This window comes from Seriola aureovittata, chromosome 5 (assembly GCF_021018895.1).
Source record: "Seriola aureovittata isolate HTS-2021-v1 ecotype China chromosome 5, ASM2101889v1, whole genome shotgun sequence".
Lineage (NCBI taxonomy): Eukaryota > Metazoa > Chordata > Actinopteri > Carangiformes > Carangidae > Seriola > Seriola aureovittata.
The window spans coordinates 23,063,429-23,080,928 of NC_079368.1; the positions used below are offsets into that span (position 1 = coordinate 23,063,429).

Sequence of the window (17,500 nt, forward strand, 5' to 3'; positions counted from 1 at the left end):
AAACCAAAGTTCAGTACTGATCATGATGGTGAAACCAAACTTTAGCCAATTTAATTGCATTGCAGTCTTTTATCACTATTTTCTATAAAAGAAGGAGGCCTTACTTTATTGATAATAATTTAATTTTGTATTATATGTAGAGACTGCTCATTACAATAACAATTCTAATTAAATTATAATGATTAGATCAAAATAACATTAGTCAAGGCAACAAAAAAAGACTAACTCGACAACTGTAACAGTAATAAGTTGTTTGAACTTAATCAATGTTTTAATGAATAAAGGCTCTGTGCCCAGAGGGTTTAGTGCACCTATTTTCCACGTTTTGTTTTTTGTTTCAGCTCAACCGTGTACGTGCACACGCGCTCGGAGAAAGTGCGATACACTTGATGTGTTTAATGGGTCTGTAGTAAATTGCAGTTAAGTGCCTTCAACCAATTTTCTTTTCACAGCTGAGCCCTGACGCGCACACACACGCACACACACATGCACATGCACAAAAAACACTTAATATACATACATATACGAAAAAATAATATATTAAAATGTTAAGGGTCAGTTTTATATATGTTAGTGCATGTGGTGCACTCCAAAGTCAAATATGAATATATAGATATCCGTACATACATATATCAACACATATATATGTTATTATACGAAAAATGTCTGGTACTTGTGTGCTTTTAGTCTCTGCGTGTCGTCTGTTCATATTTAGCATTCGTTGTTACTTAATTGATACTGAAGTATACTTGAGATTTTTCTCTTGAGCAACGGTGATAGTGACTCTTACCTTTTTTTTCTTTTAATTTCATTTCATGCTTCTGGTATCTACAATGCATATGTTTTGCACATGCAGTATATGCAATCTGCATATATTGCTAGACTGGAATAAAACCTTTATAAAGTACATAAACCAAGCTCATATTAGTGCACCAAGATAACTTGACTTTAAACAACCTCAATTAATGTGTTAGCCCACCTGTAAAGATGGAATTGAAGCAGTAACACGCTGAACATCTGATTTGCCAACATACACATCTTCACTGACTTTATTGCTCAATTACTGTCATATATGATGCAATAAACAATGTGTATGAATCTGCATGACCTGTAATTTCTTTTTATAGCTTGCTGCTGTGGCCTTTCAGGACAGATGTGTACATGCATGTTTCATAACAGTGCAACTGTTTGTCTGCTTCTTGGTCCCCTCCCCCCTCTTACAAGCGCAGAGTCAAACATGCTCTTTCTTTATATTCTCTTATATTTACTCTCTCATACAATTCTATAACTCTTTCCTGAAATCTGTGACGCATACATCATCACATAGAAAGACAGAGAATTTCATGTGGAAGTTAAGGAACAGGTGAAGGACAGCAGGGGGGAAAAAGAATGGAAAAGATACAATTTTCCAAAGCACTATATAAAAACCAAAGAAAAAACAATTTAATGGGAAGAAATCACTGTTCATGCTGTATTCTACTGAATTCCTCACAGCCTCTACTTCTCATGTGACTTATATAGAGCAGCACTTTCTCCCTTCTCTCGCTCATATATTGTACATACACTCAGATGAACACACTATTAAGTATTTCACAGCCTTGACCCTTATCAAATACTTAATAAATCATCCTGTTACACTGCTCTCCCTCAAACCGTTTCTTAACCTCTAGCCAATTTGTATATCACTGCTTATGTCAGGACACAATGGAAGGTTTCCAATTAATGATGAATCTGCATTTGTCTCTTTCTGTCATTACTTATAACCCCCTCATCCTCTATCTCTTCTTTTCTTTATCTTTCCATGTTTGTCTTCTTCAGTCTTTTATCTGTCCCTCTCTCTCATTTTATGTCTCTTCTCGCTTTTTTTTTTTTGTATCGTATAGCAGCGATAAATTTAGTTGGTTAAAGACCCCCTCCTGCTTCAGACAACCAGCTTTTCATACGTCACATACGTCACAGTTAACAAACAACATAAACAAATAAAAGCTGCTAACTACGCTAACCATTCTGATATGTCTGCTGGCTCCTGATTTTGGTCACAACAGACTCCTCATCTGAGTCTGAGTCTGACTGAGGCTCAAACATGTGGCGGAGTGTCTCCCATGTTTCCTCTAACGCTAACCATTTTGACACACGCTGCTCTTTCACGTGTCAACCCAGTGGTGGGCACGGCACAAGACTTGATTCAGAATTTCTCAATGAGGAAGAAAGCGAAGATGTGCCTCCAGCCCCAGTTTTTTTTTTTTTTTTTTTCACTTTTTATGTGGAAAAAAACATGTTTAACAAAATATTAATCAGAGCAGATTATTTTTTACATTATTTAAAATATGTCTGGAGAGAAACATTAAGAGAGCAACAGCATTACACAGTTAATATAGGAAACGCCAATGCCAGCAGCAATGGTGACAACTGCGACTTCCATGCAATGCTTCCTACCCCCACCCCCACCCCCACCCCCACCCCCTGTGTGCAAGCACATATACACCTGCACACACAGAAATGCAGTCATTACAACGTTTGGATCAAATCCCCTCTCTGTTACTGGAGGGTTTTTGTTTGCTTCCTGATTTGAAAAAAAGACAATTAGTCCATTAACAATTTTCCCAATTAGCTAATTGTTTAGATTGTCAATAGATGAGGTGGCTTTAATGTATTCTCTAGGTCATTTGGTAGCATTTCAACACTGTGTGTGTGATGTTTGCAACACACTTGTCAGTAGTATGCCTATGTTGGTTGGTGATAATGTGTGCGTTATCCAATGGCGGAAGTGGATTATAGCCGAAGGGAAATTGGCTGATTAATTGATTGCTTTTAATTTAACACAGTGTCCCCTACATACCCATACATCCTGTAACAATGTGTTAACAAGTGTATGTCGAAACAAACTGTTTTTTTGCCCTACTGAATCCAGTTTCTTTCACTTTAAATTCTTTGATAACCTTCAAAATAAAAGAATTAGAATTCATTTTGCTGGAAAATACAATCTCGCTAACCTCTACGGAGTAAGCTTTTCCCTTTTTTCTCAATCTTTCACACAATTTAGAGACTTTCGTTCATTAAATAGAGCAGCAGAAGAAGCAGGAGATGTTTTTTGTGCCCAAGGCCAAATCGTTTGCATTGTTAGATTGTGGTGAAGAGGTCACTGAGAGCAAAAGGAGACTCAGAGTCATATATGTTCCAAGCAATTTCCCCCAAATGAGAATCTTGACAATTTAAGGAGTGAACAGAGAAGTAGATAGGGTAGATATGTTTTTCTGTGTGTGTGTGTGTGTGTGTGTGTGTGTGTGTGTGTGTGTGTGTGTGTGTGTGTGTGTGTGTGTGTGTGTGTGTGTGTGTGTGTGTGTGTGTGTTAATGTCTTTGGGAACACAGCCACAGATTAGGTGGCACTACTTGCATTTTGACTGGAAGAGATTCCTGCGTTTGTGTGTGTTTGTGTGTCTATAAGAAAGAGAGAGTAAGAGAGAAAAGAAAGAGTGATAGAACGACAGAGAAGGAGGGAGAGACAGAAAGAGAACTGCTTACATACTCTTATTGTAAGTCACAGTTGGAATTGAATTTGTACAGAGGAGCAAAAAGCTCCAGTTTTTTCACTGTGTCAACTCTTTTACAACACTGTGCGAGCATGTGTGCTTGACATCGAGTGTGTGTGTGTGTGTTTGTGTGTGCTTGACTGCTTGTCCATGTGTGTGTGCGTGTGTTCCTGTGATGGTGGTCTCGCTCTAGTTGCTTCACTTTAAATCGCACACACCTTACAGAACACACACACACACACACACACACACATACATGCATGGATAAACCTCACTGAAGACAGAGGCTGTTTCCTACACTTAATTTCTCTCTGCAACATGCAAACACAAACGTATTTGTCAGTGCACACAAGATACATATGTGCACACACACACACACACACACACACACACACACACACAATCACACCAGCACACATTTATTCTCTCTATTGCTCTCTTTCTTCCTACATCTCTCTCTCTCTCACACACACATAGACTCATGCAGGAACCTACATGAACTCACACAAAGACACATTCATTCATACATCCAAACACTTGACACACAAGACCTCACCGCACACACACACACACACTCACACCCACACTTCTTCTGAGCTTATCTCGGTGCAGTATGGAGCAGCTTTTGAAGGCAGTAGGGAGCCAGTTGTTGACGAGCCACTTAATAATTCCCTTGGACAGGCATGAAATTCTTTCCTTTTCTCTCTCTGTCTCTCTTTCTGTCTCCTTTGCTCCCTCACTAATATTCCTCTTCCTGCTGTGTTTTTATCTGTTTTCTCCCCCGACCACTTTCTCTATTTTTCTAATTTTGTTCTGCTTTGTCTCATTTTCTCCACTCTGCTCCCTTTCTCTGTCTCTCCTTCTCTTCTCCTTTGCTCTTTTTTTTTCAGCTCTCCGTGATCCATCTTAGTATTCACTGGAAAACTTGCGTTGTTATGAACATGAAGGTTAATAAGGCAGTTGTAATGCTAGTCTCATTGTTGAATAAAGTGCTAGCCAATAAGTCTGTTTTTTTTTTGGACACGCATTTAATGTGCTCTTCTCAGGAGATCACTATGACAGGTTGCCATTGGTGGAAAACAAATGTAGTTCCATACAGTCCACGTATAGTCTATAATGAACAAATAAGGTTATGTTCTGGTTTAAGTCAGCCTGTGTGTGACGCATGTTCAACCCAGGTTGGAGAAAGGGTCATGGATCTGGGTCAGCTGATGTGCGTTGACACATGCAAGTAGACTACCAATGTCTTGTGCCACAGTTTCCCTCTGAACGGGGTATTCAGGCCCAGCCACATCAAAGTGGCACTGAGAAATTCATCTGCACTTATTTGAAATGGATATAGACGCTTGGTGGTGTAGGAACTATTCACAGGGCTAGTTGGTTATCTACTTTGGCTGGTGAGCCAACTGATAACATGTTAGCCACCCAGGTATATGCTAGCACGAGTCAGTCACAACAGCAAGAGTGGGGAAAAACCAGACTGAACTGATGTTATGAGAGTTATGTAAGGAAGCTTGTTAGCTCAGTTGCTAATCACAAGAAGAATAATGGAATAATAAGCTCACACTGTTTATTCCAAAGACCTACTCTTACCATTGACTCCCATCTCTTAGTTGCCTAAAAACCATATTTTTTAACGAAGAGTTTATACTTTAGATTTAGGGTTAAATAAAAGTGGACTGCACAGTACAGTGCAGTAGCTCTCCTCCATTTCCTACGCTCCATCTCCCTGTTCCCTCAGGGGTCAGCACTGTGTGGACACCTTGCATGCCAAAGTTCACCAAACCTCAAGCAGATTTATTTTGCCCTTGTGAAGAAATACACATATTGCGGCAAATCCATCGGGAAAAAGATGGTTTCACTGAGAAATTTTGCCATTTTAGATGCAGGTGTCACCGAGCCTGAAGTAAACTATCTAATTTTGACAAAAAAGCAACGTCAGATATAGAAATGCACTGCATAGACACAAGACACAAATATAGAAACAACTTATTCATGATACAACAGAGGTTACAAGGGTGCCCCAAAAGCTAATGAACACACATGGACGTGCGGTGTGCTAATGTTGTCATGTCATTTTCACTTGATATATAAATTGAGTTAACAATGTTTATTTTATTTTTAATGGAGGATGTCTGTTCAGTTGTAACTCACTAGTGTTGTGGTGAAGATGGTTTTTATTTATTTATTTATTTATTTTTGGGGTTTTTTTTCACCAGTGGTGAAAATAGCAGAGATGTAAACATGATGTTATCTGTGGCAGTATGGCTTCCAAGAGATTACTGCCCCAGGATCCTCACACATACATTTAAACAGGTACATATAGGCTCCATACGAACTAACACAAACACATAGAAAAATACATCTGTCTTTACCTCCTTTCATCTTTCTTTTCCTACTCTTTGATTTTTTTTATCCCTCCATCTGCTCTCCTCCCCTCAAGGCGTAAGGAGAATCCTCTCGTTAATTTGCTATTTTTCTCTCTGCACGTCTGCTTTCTTTGTGCCCTTCATCTTCATCTCCAGCGCTCCCTCTTTCATCTTTTCCATGCTTTTAATCCTGTTTGTCCCCTCTTCTCCTCCTCCTCCTCCTCACCTGTTTCTCACCCTTAACCTGCGTAACTGTTTTCTGTCATGTTATATATCTATAGTAACTATTTCTGATTTAAGGCAAAGCGGAGCAGAGTGGGAGACGGAGACGGGTAAACTAAGAGAATTACAGATTAAGCAAGTGTGTGTGTGTGTGTGTGTGTGTGAGAGAGAGAGAGAGCAAGAGAGACAAAGAGATCTCATTAAGTAAAGGTCACATAGCTGTGTGTGGCAAAGAAGGATAGGGCATTAGGCAACTTGTCACCGCTCACATGCGCTTAAACTCTTGTAACTCCTGAGTGCATGCATGTATGTGTGTGTGTGTGTGTGTGTGTGTGTGTGTGTGTGTGTGTGTGTGGACTGTGTGTGCATCAGAAGTGCTATAGTGTTAGGTGTATTTGTGCTATTTGTGGATGTGCACATGTTTGCATCCTTATGTGCTATTTATCCCTGAAGTTTTCTGCATATTTTGTGTGTGCGTGCGTGTGCGTGTGTGTGTGTCTGTGTGTGTGTGTGTGTGTGTTGTGTGTGTGTGTGTGTGTGTGTGTGGACTGTGTGTGCATCAGAAGTGCTATAGTGTTAGGTGTATTTGTGCTATTTGTGGATGTGCACATGTTTGCATCCTTATGTGCTATTTATCCCTGAAGTTTTCTGCATATTTTGTGTGTGCGTGCGTGTGCGTGTGTGTGTGTCTGTGTGTGTGTGTGTGTGTGTGTGTGTGTGTGTTTGCTTTTTGTCTTCTCCTGTTTATTCATCTCTCTGTGGGTTGTAAGGGTTACATACAGTACATACAGTGTATCTGCAAATATCAACGTGTATATTATATGTTTGTTTGTTTTTTTACATGCAAGTGACATCATGGTTAAAGGTTTTCATGTCGGACCCACATTTTCTTGTGTTTGTTTGTTTGTGTGTCCTCGCTGACATCATTCATCATCCTGTATCTATAGCAAAGTTTATATTGTTGTTTGTTGTTGTATATTTGTACTTCCTCACTTGTTGGTAGAGCAGGTGGATCATCGTCATAGGGTTGGTAGTTGGATCTCAGGCTCCTATCGAAGCATTCATGAGCAAGCTGAATGAAGTGGGGCGGCTCCGTTGCCACTGGTGTGTTGATGTGGGTGAATGGCAGCAGTTGTGTGGCCATTTTTCCTGTTTCCTGCTTGAAAAATATTGAATATTCACATATGGACACATATTCAATGTGTTCAGTTTCAATGAAGAGGTGGAAGCACGGAGGGGGACAGAAAAAGAGTCAATAAACTGGTTAAGAGGACTGGCGCTGTCCTGGACTGTCCCCTGCATGAGACCGTGGGGACCTTAAGCAGCTCCATCAGCAACAGACTGCTGCACCCACAGTGGGAGAAGGAGCTCCACCAGGTCCTTTGTCCTGATGATGACGACTTTTCAGCAGTAGCATACTGTTGTCTCTGTCACCATCACCCAGCACTTAAAACATCGCAGCTGCTTAACACAATATATCTCTGGAAATATATCTTATTCATTCATTTATCATTTTGTCACTTATTTATCAACGCATTTATCTTGTATATATAGTGTGCACATTTTTTACTCATCACTCACTCTTTTTTCTTCTATTTTTAAGCTGCTTTAACAAGTGAATTTCAATCAATGAAGTTTCATCTTATCATTTGATCTCTTATCATCTTAATACAGTACATTTATTCTTTATTTCCTCTTCATCTTCTTCTGTTGTCACCCTGTATGCTCAGCTGAATTCCACTGTAGAGTAGTGACACTGTAGAGACCGTCGACACACACACACACATTCACACACGCTCCCTATCTAGGAACTGTGGGCCCAGCAAAATACTCAGTAATCAGGCTTGTGTGTCTATTGGCGGTGATAAATGCCCCCTCGGAAACTCGATGCCAAATAATCAAGATTGACGCAGGCACACGGCAGTTTGAGATATGCGTGTGTGTGCCAGCTTGTTTGTGCTATTTTTGTTGGAAGGATCTAATCAAATGTAATCATGCTGATTACATTAATCGTGAGCTTTATAATCACCCCCTTTTTTTTTTCTCTCTCTCTTCCTTTTAAAATTCGCCCCTGGTCTCTGTTAGTTGTTTATTCCTGTCTCTCCTTCTGTGTCTTTCACCAGCATCAGTCATGTCTTCTTTCTCGTGCACTTTGGGTAGAGGTACTGTATGTTAAAGCTGGCATCGCAGCACGGCGCCAAAGGTCATGTTTAACAACAAGAAACAACAAAAAGTGTCCTGTGGCTCAAAGATAATAGACTGTTATATAATGCAACAATCTCTTATTGTAAATATTATATGTAAATACTTTTGCTTCTGTTATTCCTTCATAAAGCAACCACCAGCAGTTCCCAGCTTGAAAGAATGTAAATAAGGCTGTCAGTGCACAAGCATATTAATAACTAAATATGTAGCAGAAAGAAACTGAAGTTTTAAAAGTTTCGTTTTTTTTTTAACGAAACCTTTTTCTTTTTAATTCTCTCTTTAGGACACAGAAGTGGTGAACACGGCCATCCTTACAGGTCGGCGCATCGCCGTGCCCATCAAACTAGTTACCGTGGAAACCGACGGGCAGGTGAGGGAAGTGGACGACTCGGTCACCTGCAGCTCAACAGACGTGGACGTGGTCAAGGTACGCGTTCAAACTATAAGTCATTAAGAGTGAACCATGCTTCAACACATACCATAACTAAAATGATCTTATCGTCTTATCAGCAGTAGCTGCACCACACAGTTCAATTGGAGATGTTTTTTATTGGTCTGTATTGCTGCCAGTGCATTTTGGGGGATGATGGTAAACCTGCAATTGGTAAACCAGTTAGATATTTTTCTTTGTGACTAAACTTGCTAAACTAAAAAAAAAATGGGCTCAGGAATACACAAAATATAAAATAAGTCATGGTCTGCAAGGTATGCAAAAATATGGATGAAGCATTCACAGAGAAACATTTACAGAATAGGGAGGAAGTGACAATAATGTAATGGGGTGAACTGTGGCTATTTTACACAGCAAGAAACCCATCCTGAATCATCATTATAATTCTCTCTGAGGATTAGTGTTGTTCTCTAATTCACTTTATACAGGTGATCATAATAAGACACTTATCACAGTGGGCAGGCTTTTTTAAATCTCACTCTCTGTTTTGCTGAATGTCAAATGAAAGCGATTCAGAACTGCTGATATGTGGGGAAGATTGCACATGCAAGAAAGCAACATGTATTTGTTTATATTGTTTGATGTTAGTTACTTTTGTTTCAGTGTTTTTGGTAAAGTAAAACAGACTCAACTAGAATGACCAAAGACCAAAATCCCTGGACCCGCCCCTTTAACCAGATTGCACTCAGCCCAAGCTCCGTCCCTCCACCCACAAACAAACACACAACCAGACAGACAGACAGACAGACATAGGTGAAAACATAACCTTCTTTGTGGAGGTAATAGAATATGATGAAAGGATGCTGACTAAACAGATGATCATTAGAAGAACTCAACGAATGACAGCTACGTTTAAGCTCCGCCTCGAGGATAACGTCCACAGGGAACCTTTAAGTTCCTAAACCTATAATTTCAGCAACATATATATAGTCAAACTATAACTGCATGCGTGATCTGCTGGTTATTTTTATAAAATTTTAATTAACCACATGAACCTTTGTCCTCTTGTTAATTTAAAACCTGTTGGTTATGACTTCTTCAGTTTATTTGGAGACCACAACATCATTAATTATCTCTAATGAATCCAAGGTTAAAGGTGCCGTGTGCACTAAACCCCAATTTCTAAGTTCACTGACACTTGGGTTTGAACCTACTGGAGGCACATGCTCAAGTGCTAAAACAACTCTACCACATAAAACTACAACAGAACTACTGTACTGATTAATAAAGCTGAAATACTTTAAAAAAACACATCTTTACAGAAACAAGCCAATGCCAGGGAGTGAAGATTGATTCCTCTTGTGCTACGTTCCCTGTGCCCTCAGGGCCTAAAATGAAACGCACCCTTGCTGTGACAGTTTCAATATGAAGCCAATTTCCTCCTACAAGCCAACAGGAGTGGTGCTGTTTAAGTACGATCAATAACAACAGAGTGAAAATGGAAGTAACTAATTCAGATAGATGTAATGTTAGTGTGCTGTGTATGTGTGTATGTACGGAAAGGAAAGTAAATTAAAGTGTGTAGGAAAGGGATGTTTGCTTGTATGTATGCATTAGTGTGTGTGTGTGTGTGTGTGTGTGTGTGTGTGTGTGTGTGTGTGTGTGTGTGTGTGTGTGTGTGTGTGTGTGTGTTTATCCGTGTACATTCTCTAAAGTGAAGTCACAGGCTTCATCTCTGGGATAAGCGCAAGATTTCCAGTCGAGCTGATTCATGTTCAGCTAATGCAACCTAAATCAAACCCTTGTCTTCCCATCGATTTCGTATGCAGTCACTCCTTGGCTAAAATCCACTTCACGTTCAGTCAGAATGCACCTGAAAGAACAGCTATAATCAGTGGCTGAAGCTATACCAGTGCGTCTTTCCTTCCTCTCTAAATCAGGGAACTCAGGTGCAGAGGTAGCAAAACACATTAGGAGAATTCATAGGCAACTGCTGTGCTGCAGTCGCAGGGTGGATCCTTTTGTTTTTTTTAATCACTGAAACTTAAACTCAGGGCTTTAGCTTGAAGAAAAGATGTCCTGAATGACTTCACCGTTCCACAAATCTACTCACACTGCCTATTATTGACATACACGCTGTAAAATTTGGGTACAGGAAGGCAATAGGCTTTTCTCACTAAGAAAGAAATGTGTCTTTCAACAACAGCATCCATCAAATGAAAGACACATTTCCTTGCCAGGAAGTGTCAGACGAGGGAAGCAAAATCAATCAATTTAGATACATTTTAGGACAGCACGTTGTTATTATGTCAGACCTTGATATAACACAGCACAGAGGAGACTCTATAAACTCACTGCTGTATATGGATAAGCTGTTTAGCAACCTTTACCCTTCCTTTGTGCTGATCGTGTTTGTTTGTGTGACAAAGCAAGAGTGTGTATGTGATGACTGAGTGTTAGCAAACTGTTGTTGTTTGTTGACATCTGATCTGACATATATTCCCTGTCTCGCATTTCCTTACACACACACACAGCTTTAACACAGACAGCTGTTTGACAACGACACCCATGGGGTATAACTCCAGGTAGCTGTAGCTGTCAGTGAGTCACTGTGACAGCTGCAAAGTACAATCCAGAGAGCCGAGGCATCACACACACAGAGGACTGTCGTGCCCTGAGCTTTGGCTCTAAGGTGGCACTTCCTCACAGGCTTCAAACAAAATGTGCATCTTCTGCCAGAGTTGTCAAACCTAAACTACTACAGCTCCCCAACTTATTGCACAAAGACATGTCCATTTAGATGTGCAGTGCATGATTGAAAATGTACTCAGGGCTAAATGTGGAGTTAATGCCTCGCTTCCATTATTTCCATTATGGCTGTGGCCATTTTTCATTGGTAAAGGTATCCTTCATCATGTGATCATGTTCTGCCTGTACAGTCTGAGTAACACCGTTCATGTGCAGTGAATCTGGCACACAACATTTTGACCAACAAATACACTACTCCATATAAAACGACAGAAGCTGTTTGTCCATGCTCTCTACAAAGTGATTTCTGATCTGATGCCCTCATCGACAGGCCTGCCGTCTGGTGTCAGTGTTAGTAAACCAAATACACTTTATTGATATCAAACTTTGCACAGTTGATTTACAGCACAGAGAAAAAACTACACAATAATATAAAGTTAAAAAAAAATTGTATATAAATCACATGGTCACACAGTGCACATAGAAAAAAAATACATTGTTTGCCATCTAGAACGACACACAGAAATGTTTTCTGATCTGACGCTCATATCAACAGGACATCGTTTGACTGTGCTGAACCAAAATCAATAAAAAAATCATCCTAATACTTTGGTTGTGGCCACACCAAGATTTCATACCATATTCATCGCAGTAGTAGCTTTTACAGTTCCTTTAGAGGTTCCAGGCCGCTGCAAAAATGAAAAGCACTAAACCGGCAGAGAAAATTAATGAATGAATCAAGCAATGACAGCAGTCTCCTTCACAATTGTTTAAACTGTCACATTCCACTTTTTACTGCAGGTCTGTTGAGCAGCTGCTCCACTTAGGCTTCATTTTTTTTAAACTTGTAAGAATGAAAGATAAACTTGTGAGGGGGAAAATGTGTCTCTTAGCAGTAGTCTGAGGAGTTGTTGTAAGAATGGTTTAAGCAATATTAGGGTTCTCATTTGGTTTCACATGGCATTCCATTAACCAACCTTTTTTTTTAATTGCTCATGGTAGATAAATGTTTGCAGGGGGAATTGCTGAGCACTCTTCCCTGCCCCGCTAATGTAAGTATAGATGAATATGAGTGGCTGGACCTGTCACTGGCTGCAGCGTACTGCTGTAGATTTCACTGAAGCAGTTCTTGTTCAGTTAAGCCCATTTATCCTTGACAACAACATAAGCAGCAGTGATGTACTACATAGATAATAACTCCTCTCCTCTTCTTCAGCCCTTCCTCCCCCATCCTCTCATTCTCTGTCAGTGTAAACTAGCTTGTTAAGTTCCCTTGAGATGCTGTCATTTGTGATGTGTGTATGTGCATGCGCTGCTACTGTTGACACAGCAATATGTGTAGGTCACTGGTGTCACAGCTAGTAGGGGACAGATAGGGGACAAGCACACACATACACACAAATTAGTAGCATTATCCTGACCTCACGCAAGCCTTTCTCTAACAAAGCAAGGGGGTGAGAGAGAGGAGAAGATGGGATGAGGAGAAGATGAGGGGTGGATCGATCGAGGAGAGGAGAGGAGAGGAGAGGGATGTAGGGGAAGTAAAAACAACACAAGAAATGAGGTGGAAGATAACAGAAGAAGAGAGGAAAAGGAAAGACATAAATGTAAAGAGATTATTTTTTACCTAAGAAAGCAAAACAAACTTGTCACAAGACGATATCCCACCGGCTTAACACCCAGACCCCTGAGTAGAAACAGCTGACTATCGGTAAAAGCCAGGGATAGCCATCAATACCTAAGACCCCTTTTATTAGATTGTTGTTTTAAAAGTAACCAACTGAAAACAAGTCAGCCAGAGTCGGGGTTTTCAACCAACTCATGTAACTAACATTAGCCAGGTGGCTAGCTGCAGCTGATTCAAATCTGCCAGGGTTTGTTTTAAAATGTTCCAAAAAAGATATGAGTGGATAAATTGCTGTTATCACTGTAAACAGCATTTGTAGCATGAACAGAGAGCTGGACAGATATACGCACACATTCGTGAAATCATGGCCAACGCCATACTGTACATACATAAACAAAAAAAACAGTGTTTCTCCTCCATACTGGACATACACACACTTGCTACTATACTTGTTTCACGTTACTGTTCACACACACACACACACACACACACACACACACACACACACACTCAAACACACAAAAAGATCATCTCGCAGACGCACCCAGGAGCTTTGAACGGTAATTGGTTCATGTGGAGATTCCTTTAGTGATGTCGTCAGTAATTGAATTTGACAAAGAGGAAGACAAAAAGCCTCAGAAGTGATGGAGGACGGTGTATGTGTGGGAGATTTTGTGTGTGTGTGTGTTTGTGCTTGTGTGCGTGTGTGTATGTGTGTGTGTACCTGCATGTGTTAGGACAGATCCAAAGCAGATTAAGAATTGATCCTTGTGCCATTTAATGAACCAGTTGCAGAGTTTGACACACACCTACGTGATCCCACATGTATGCACACACACACGCGCACACACACACACACACACACACACACACACACAACTCTGTCCTTGGAAAGGCACTATGTGTTTGTACTTGCATATCTTTGTCAGGACATTACAGGATTTTTGATGAGAAATTCAAAAAAGTATCTATCACATTTGAAACAGAAGTGGCATTTCATGTCCTCACTTTACATTCTCTGTCTTTTCCAATCAATTACAGTGTAATTAGCAGGTTGTCCTCAGCGTGAGGCTTGAGGATGCTTCAGTGTAAAATTGATGAACACACTAACTGTTGCACTTCTCAAACTTGTCAAACTTGTAACCGTTTACCTGCAACTCTGCTCTCCTCCTCCGCACTGTGGGTTACAGTTTCTCATTTCGTGGCTTCAGTTGGGTTAAAGTTTGGACCTGAATGATGTCTTACAGTTTTTGTGCATAGGTGGGACTGTGGTTAAAGAAAGTGCTTTATCATAGTTTGAGGTAAGAAGACATCAATCAGCTGGATCCTGTTTTCTGAAGGTCATGAAGCTGTTCTTGTCTTTGGAGGCGGTGGAGCACATCGCATTTAAAATGAAAGAGGAGAATTTTTTTTTTTTTTTTTTTTTTAAAGGAGGTGAGCCTTCATGCTGCCACTGCACCGTGCACGTGGGAGGAAAACTATGAGGTGAGCTGGACACACTTCCAGTAAATGTTGAAGGTAGGAGCTGGCCTTTAAAAAAAGCTTGACAGAAAACAATTATGTGAAAAAAGAATTGAATAGAACACAACAAATTTATTAAGATTACAGATCAGAAAAAGAGCAAAGAAATGAATTAGAGCTGTACACTGCACATCGCAAAAGTAAAGGCAAAATTATGACACAAAAAATCAACAGTGACATGAAGTGGGAGGAGCTTCTCCCTACTCAAAATTCCCATTTCAATTTTGTATCTCATAATGATATTCTAAACATACACAAACATAGTCTCGTGTATATTTGTCAGTCCTATTACCTTTTTGTTATGGCCATCGGTTTGAACGATTTCAGCTTTGTTTCTGAGAAATCATGTTTGTTTGGTTTTTTTTTTTGTTTGTTTGACATGGTGCGTGGCTCGAAAATATCCTGCCACAGTACCCATGAGGCTCGGCCACTATTGTTATAGAGAGTCAGAGATGCGAGGTAGTTGTGAATTCGAGAAGTCGTTGCAGCTGGTGATGTATAAGATATATCAAAAATGCATCCTGGGAGTCGTACTTGGATACATACAAGCTGTAGAAGTGCCCCAGCTGTCTATGAGAAACATGAATGGAGCCCATAGTTCCTCCCACTTAACAGTTCTCTACCACACCTGGGGACAAAGAGCTAGTCCAAACCTTTATGGTGAGGGTTAGTATCATGCTTATGTAAAGGCAAAGTAATCTCACTGTTGTGGGTGAGGTGACGGAACGCCTCCTGCGAGTTAATGTGAGTCAGCACAATGTCCTCACAAGTGTCGAAACTGTGTGTTTGGGTATTTGTGAGTGTCTGGTAGAAAAGGCTGATTGTACAGTCGCACTGTTTGGTGACATGAGGAATAAAAAATGATTTGTACGAGCTGAGAGGGCAATAAAATGTAGAGTTAAGCAAAAGAAAACCGTTTAAGAAAACGTATCAGGCTATCATCAGCGCTGATGAGGCACCTTCCTTTTTTTTTTGGCTGGCTTTTTTGAAATATATGCATCCAAAGTAATTATTAGTGTGTTAGTCAGCACAGGTGCCATATCAAATTTAGTTAGAGAATTAAAAAAAAAAATCATGAGCAGGTTTTTGTGACACCAAATCCCTCATCTCCCTCTGGGTTTAACAATACTATGATGCGACCTTCTGTCATTTCTTTTGAGTTCATTTCCAGTTACTGCTGAGTGTTGCTTGCACTATGACACACTATTCCTAACATCAAGCCTTAGGAGCTAAATGCAGCTAATCAAAACTGATGTTATCTTACTCAGAGTCTTAACATGTTCCAGTGCATTGCTTGTGTTTTCTGTCTCTCTCTATAGCTGCAGCCTTTAGGCACCAGGATTGGATAAAATAAATATATATTTATACATACATATATATATGTACATAGCACAAAGAATGCTGGGTGATCTACTATATTTAATGTTCTGTCCTCTTGCATTAAATCGGGGGTCAATCTATTATGGGTACCATTCTGTACTTCACTGTAGGTCGCTATGGGAGTCTATGTACATGCATCAAAGTCACAAGGACAATTTCCTGTACATTTATTGCTCTTGGCAAATAAATTGATTCTTTGCGCTTCTCCGCAGCATTAAAGGTTTAGAGCTGCTGCCCGGCGGCTGATTAAAACGGTTAAAACAAATTCAAAAATGAATCATATCTTGAATGTTTTAAGCTCCGCGCCAGGTGTGTATACTGTACATTTTGTTTTCAAGTACACACTCAGCCAATAAGAAAGCAAAAAGGAAGCATTTATTTTTGAAGAAGGCCGTCTATTCTATTCACCATTTTTTAATCTCACGAATGCTTCTGAATTACCCTCACCTGGGGTTATTTATTTTTTATTTATTACAACCAACGATTGCTGCAGGACACTGTTAAAGCATAAATGTAGGATTTAAACAATACAATTTAAATGATAATAAAAGCAGAATATATGGCCTCTGAACTCCCTCTGAAGCGTGACTACATCTTCACATTCATGTCAGATCATATTATGGTGCATTCTTTAATTGCTAGACAAAATCTTTTGGTGGCTATGAGATTGGCCATCAATTTAAAAGCAAAGCAAAGATAATGTTCACTTTAAGGGCAACCTGATGCCCCCCCCCCCCCCCCCCCCCCCCGCTCTCTTCTGCGTTTCCTGTCTGACTCCACTTTCCTGTTGAATAAAAGCATAAAAATGTCCCCAAAAAATCATTTTAATAAAAGTTCACTTTAATGATTGTAATGAAGAATGTGTGTTACAGAAGAAAAGAAGTGACAAACAGAGGACAGGGTAGAGGAGGAGAGGAACAGGAACGTGCCAGGTGCCCTGGGTCATTTGAGAGCCTAGAAAGGAAATGAAGGGTAAAGTGGATTAAAGGCAGAGGTCACACACTCACGCTCACGCTCGCACACACACACACACACACACCTAAAGTCACACATTTTCCATTTAGCAGTAACAGGCTTAGGAAATAGCCAGTGATTTGAAGTGCACAACATCAGACCAGACCATTAGCAGCACCCAAAGACATATATCTATAGTAGCTGCGACCTTGAGGAGGTCTAAAACTCTTTTTTCGACCTGCGGTGATTCACTTCTTACGGCGCAGAAAGACATTTTGTTGTTAAATCAGCAAAGCCTGGAATGTTCCCCAGTGCCACCCCATAAAATGTTCAACAGATTGCTTAGTGACTAAAACTTCCAGGAAGTAAAAAAAAAAAAAACTGCTTCACTCGAGGTTTTATCGAGAGTGAAATGCTTCAGTGTTAATGTTGTAAAAGTGCAGAAATCGACACTAATGCATTTCTCACATCCATCTTGCATCAGAACTGATTTTTTAATTTCACCGAATGAAAGGATTGAGCTCAGTGGTACATGTACAGATGTTGCTCAGT

At 40.1% G+C, this 17,500-nt stretch overlaps 1 protein-coding gene across 2 annotated transcripts in view; it reads left to right on the forward strand.

The window, feature by feature from the left end:
- The window catches only part of si:dkey-215k6.1 (transmembrane protein 132D), a 259,302-nt gene that overhangs the window by 203,930 nt on the left and 37,872 nt on the right, over positions 1 to 17,500 (forward strand). For both annotated transcript variants that reach the window (XM_056375613.1, XM_056375611.1), the window contains one exon: positions 8,611 to 8,754. In XM_056375613.1, the coding sequence (XP_056231588.1) occupies positions 8,611 to 8,754 (144 nt within the window). The remainder of the gene's footprint in view (positions 1 to 8,610; positions 8,755 to 17,500) is intronic.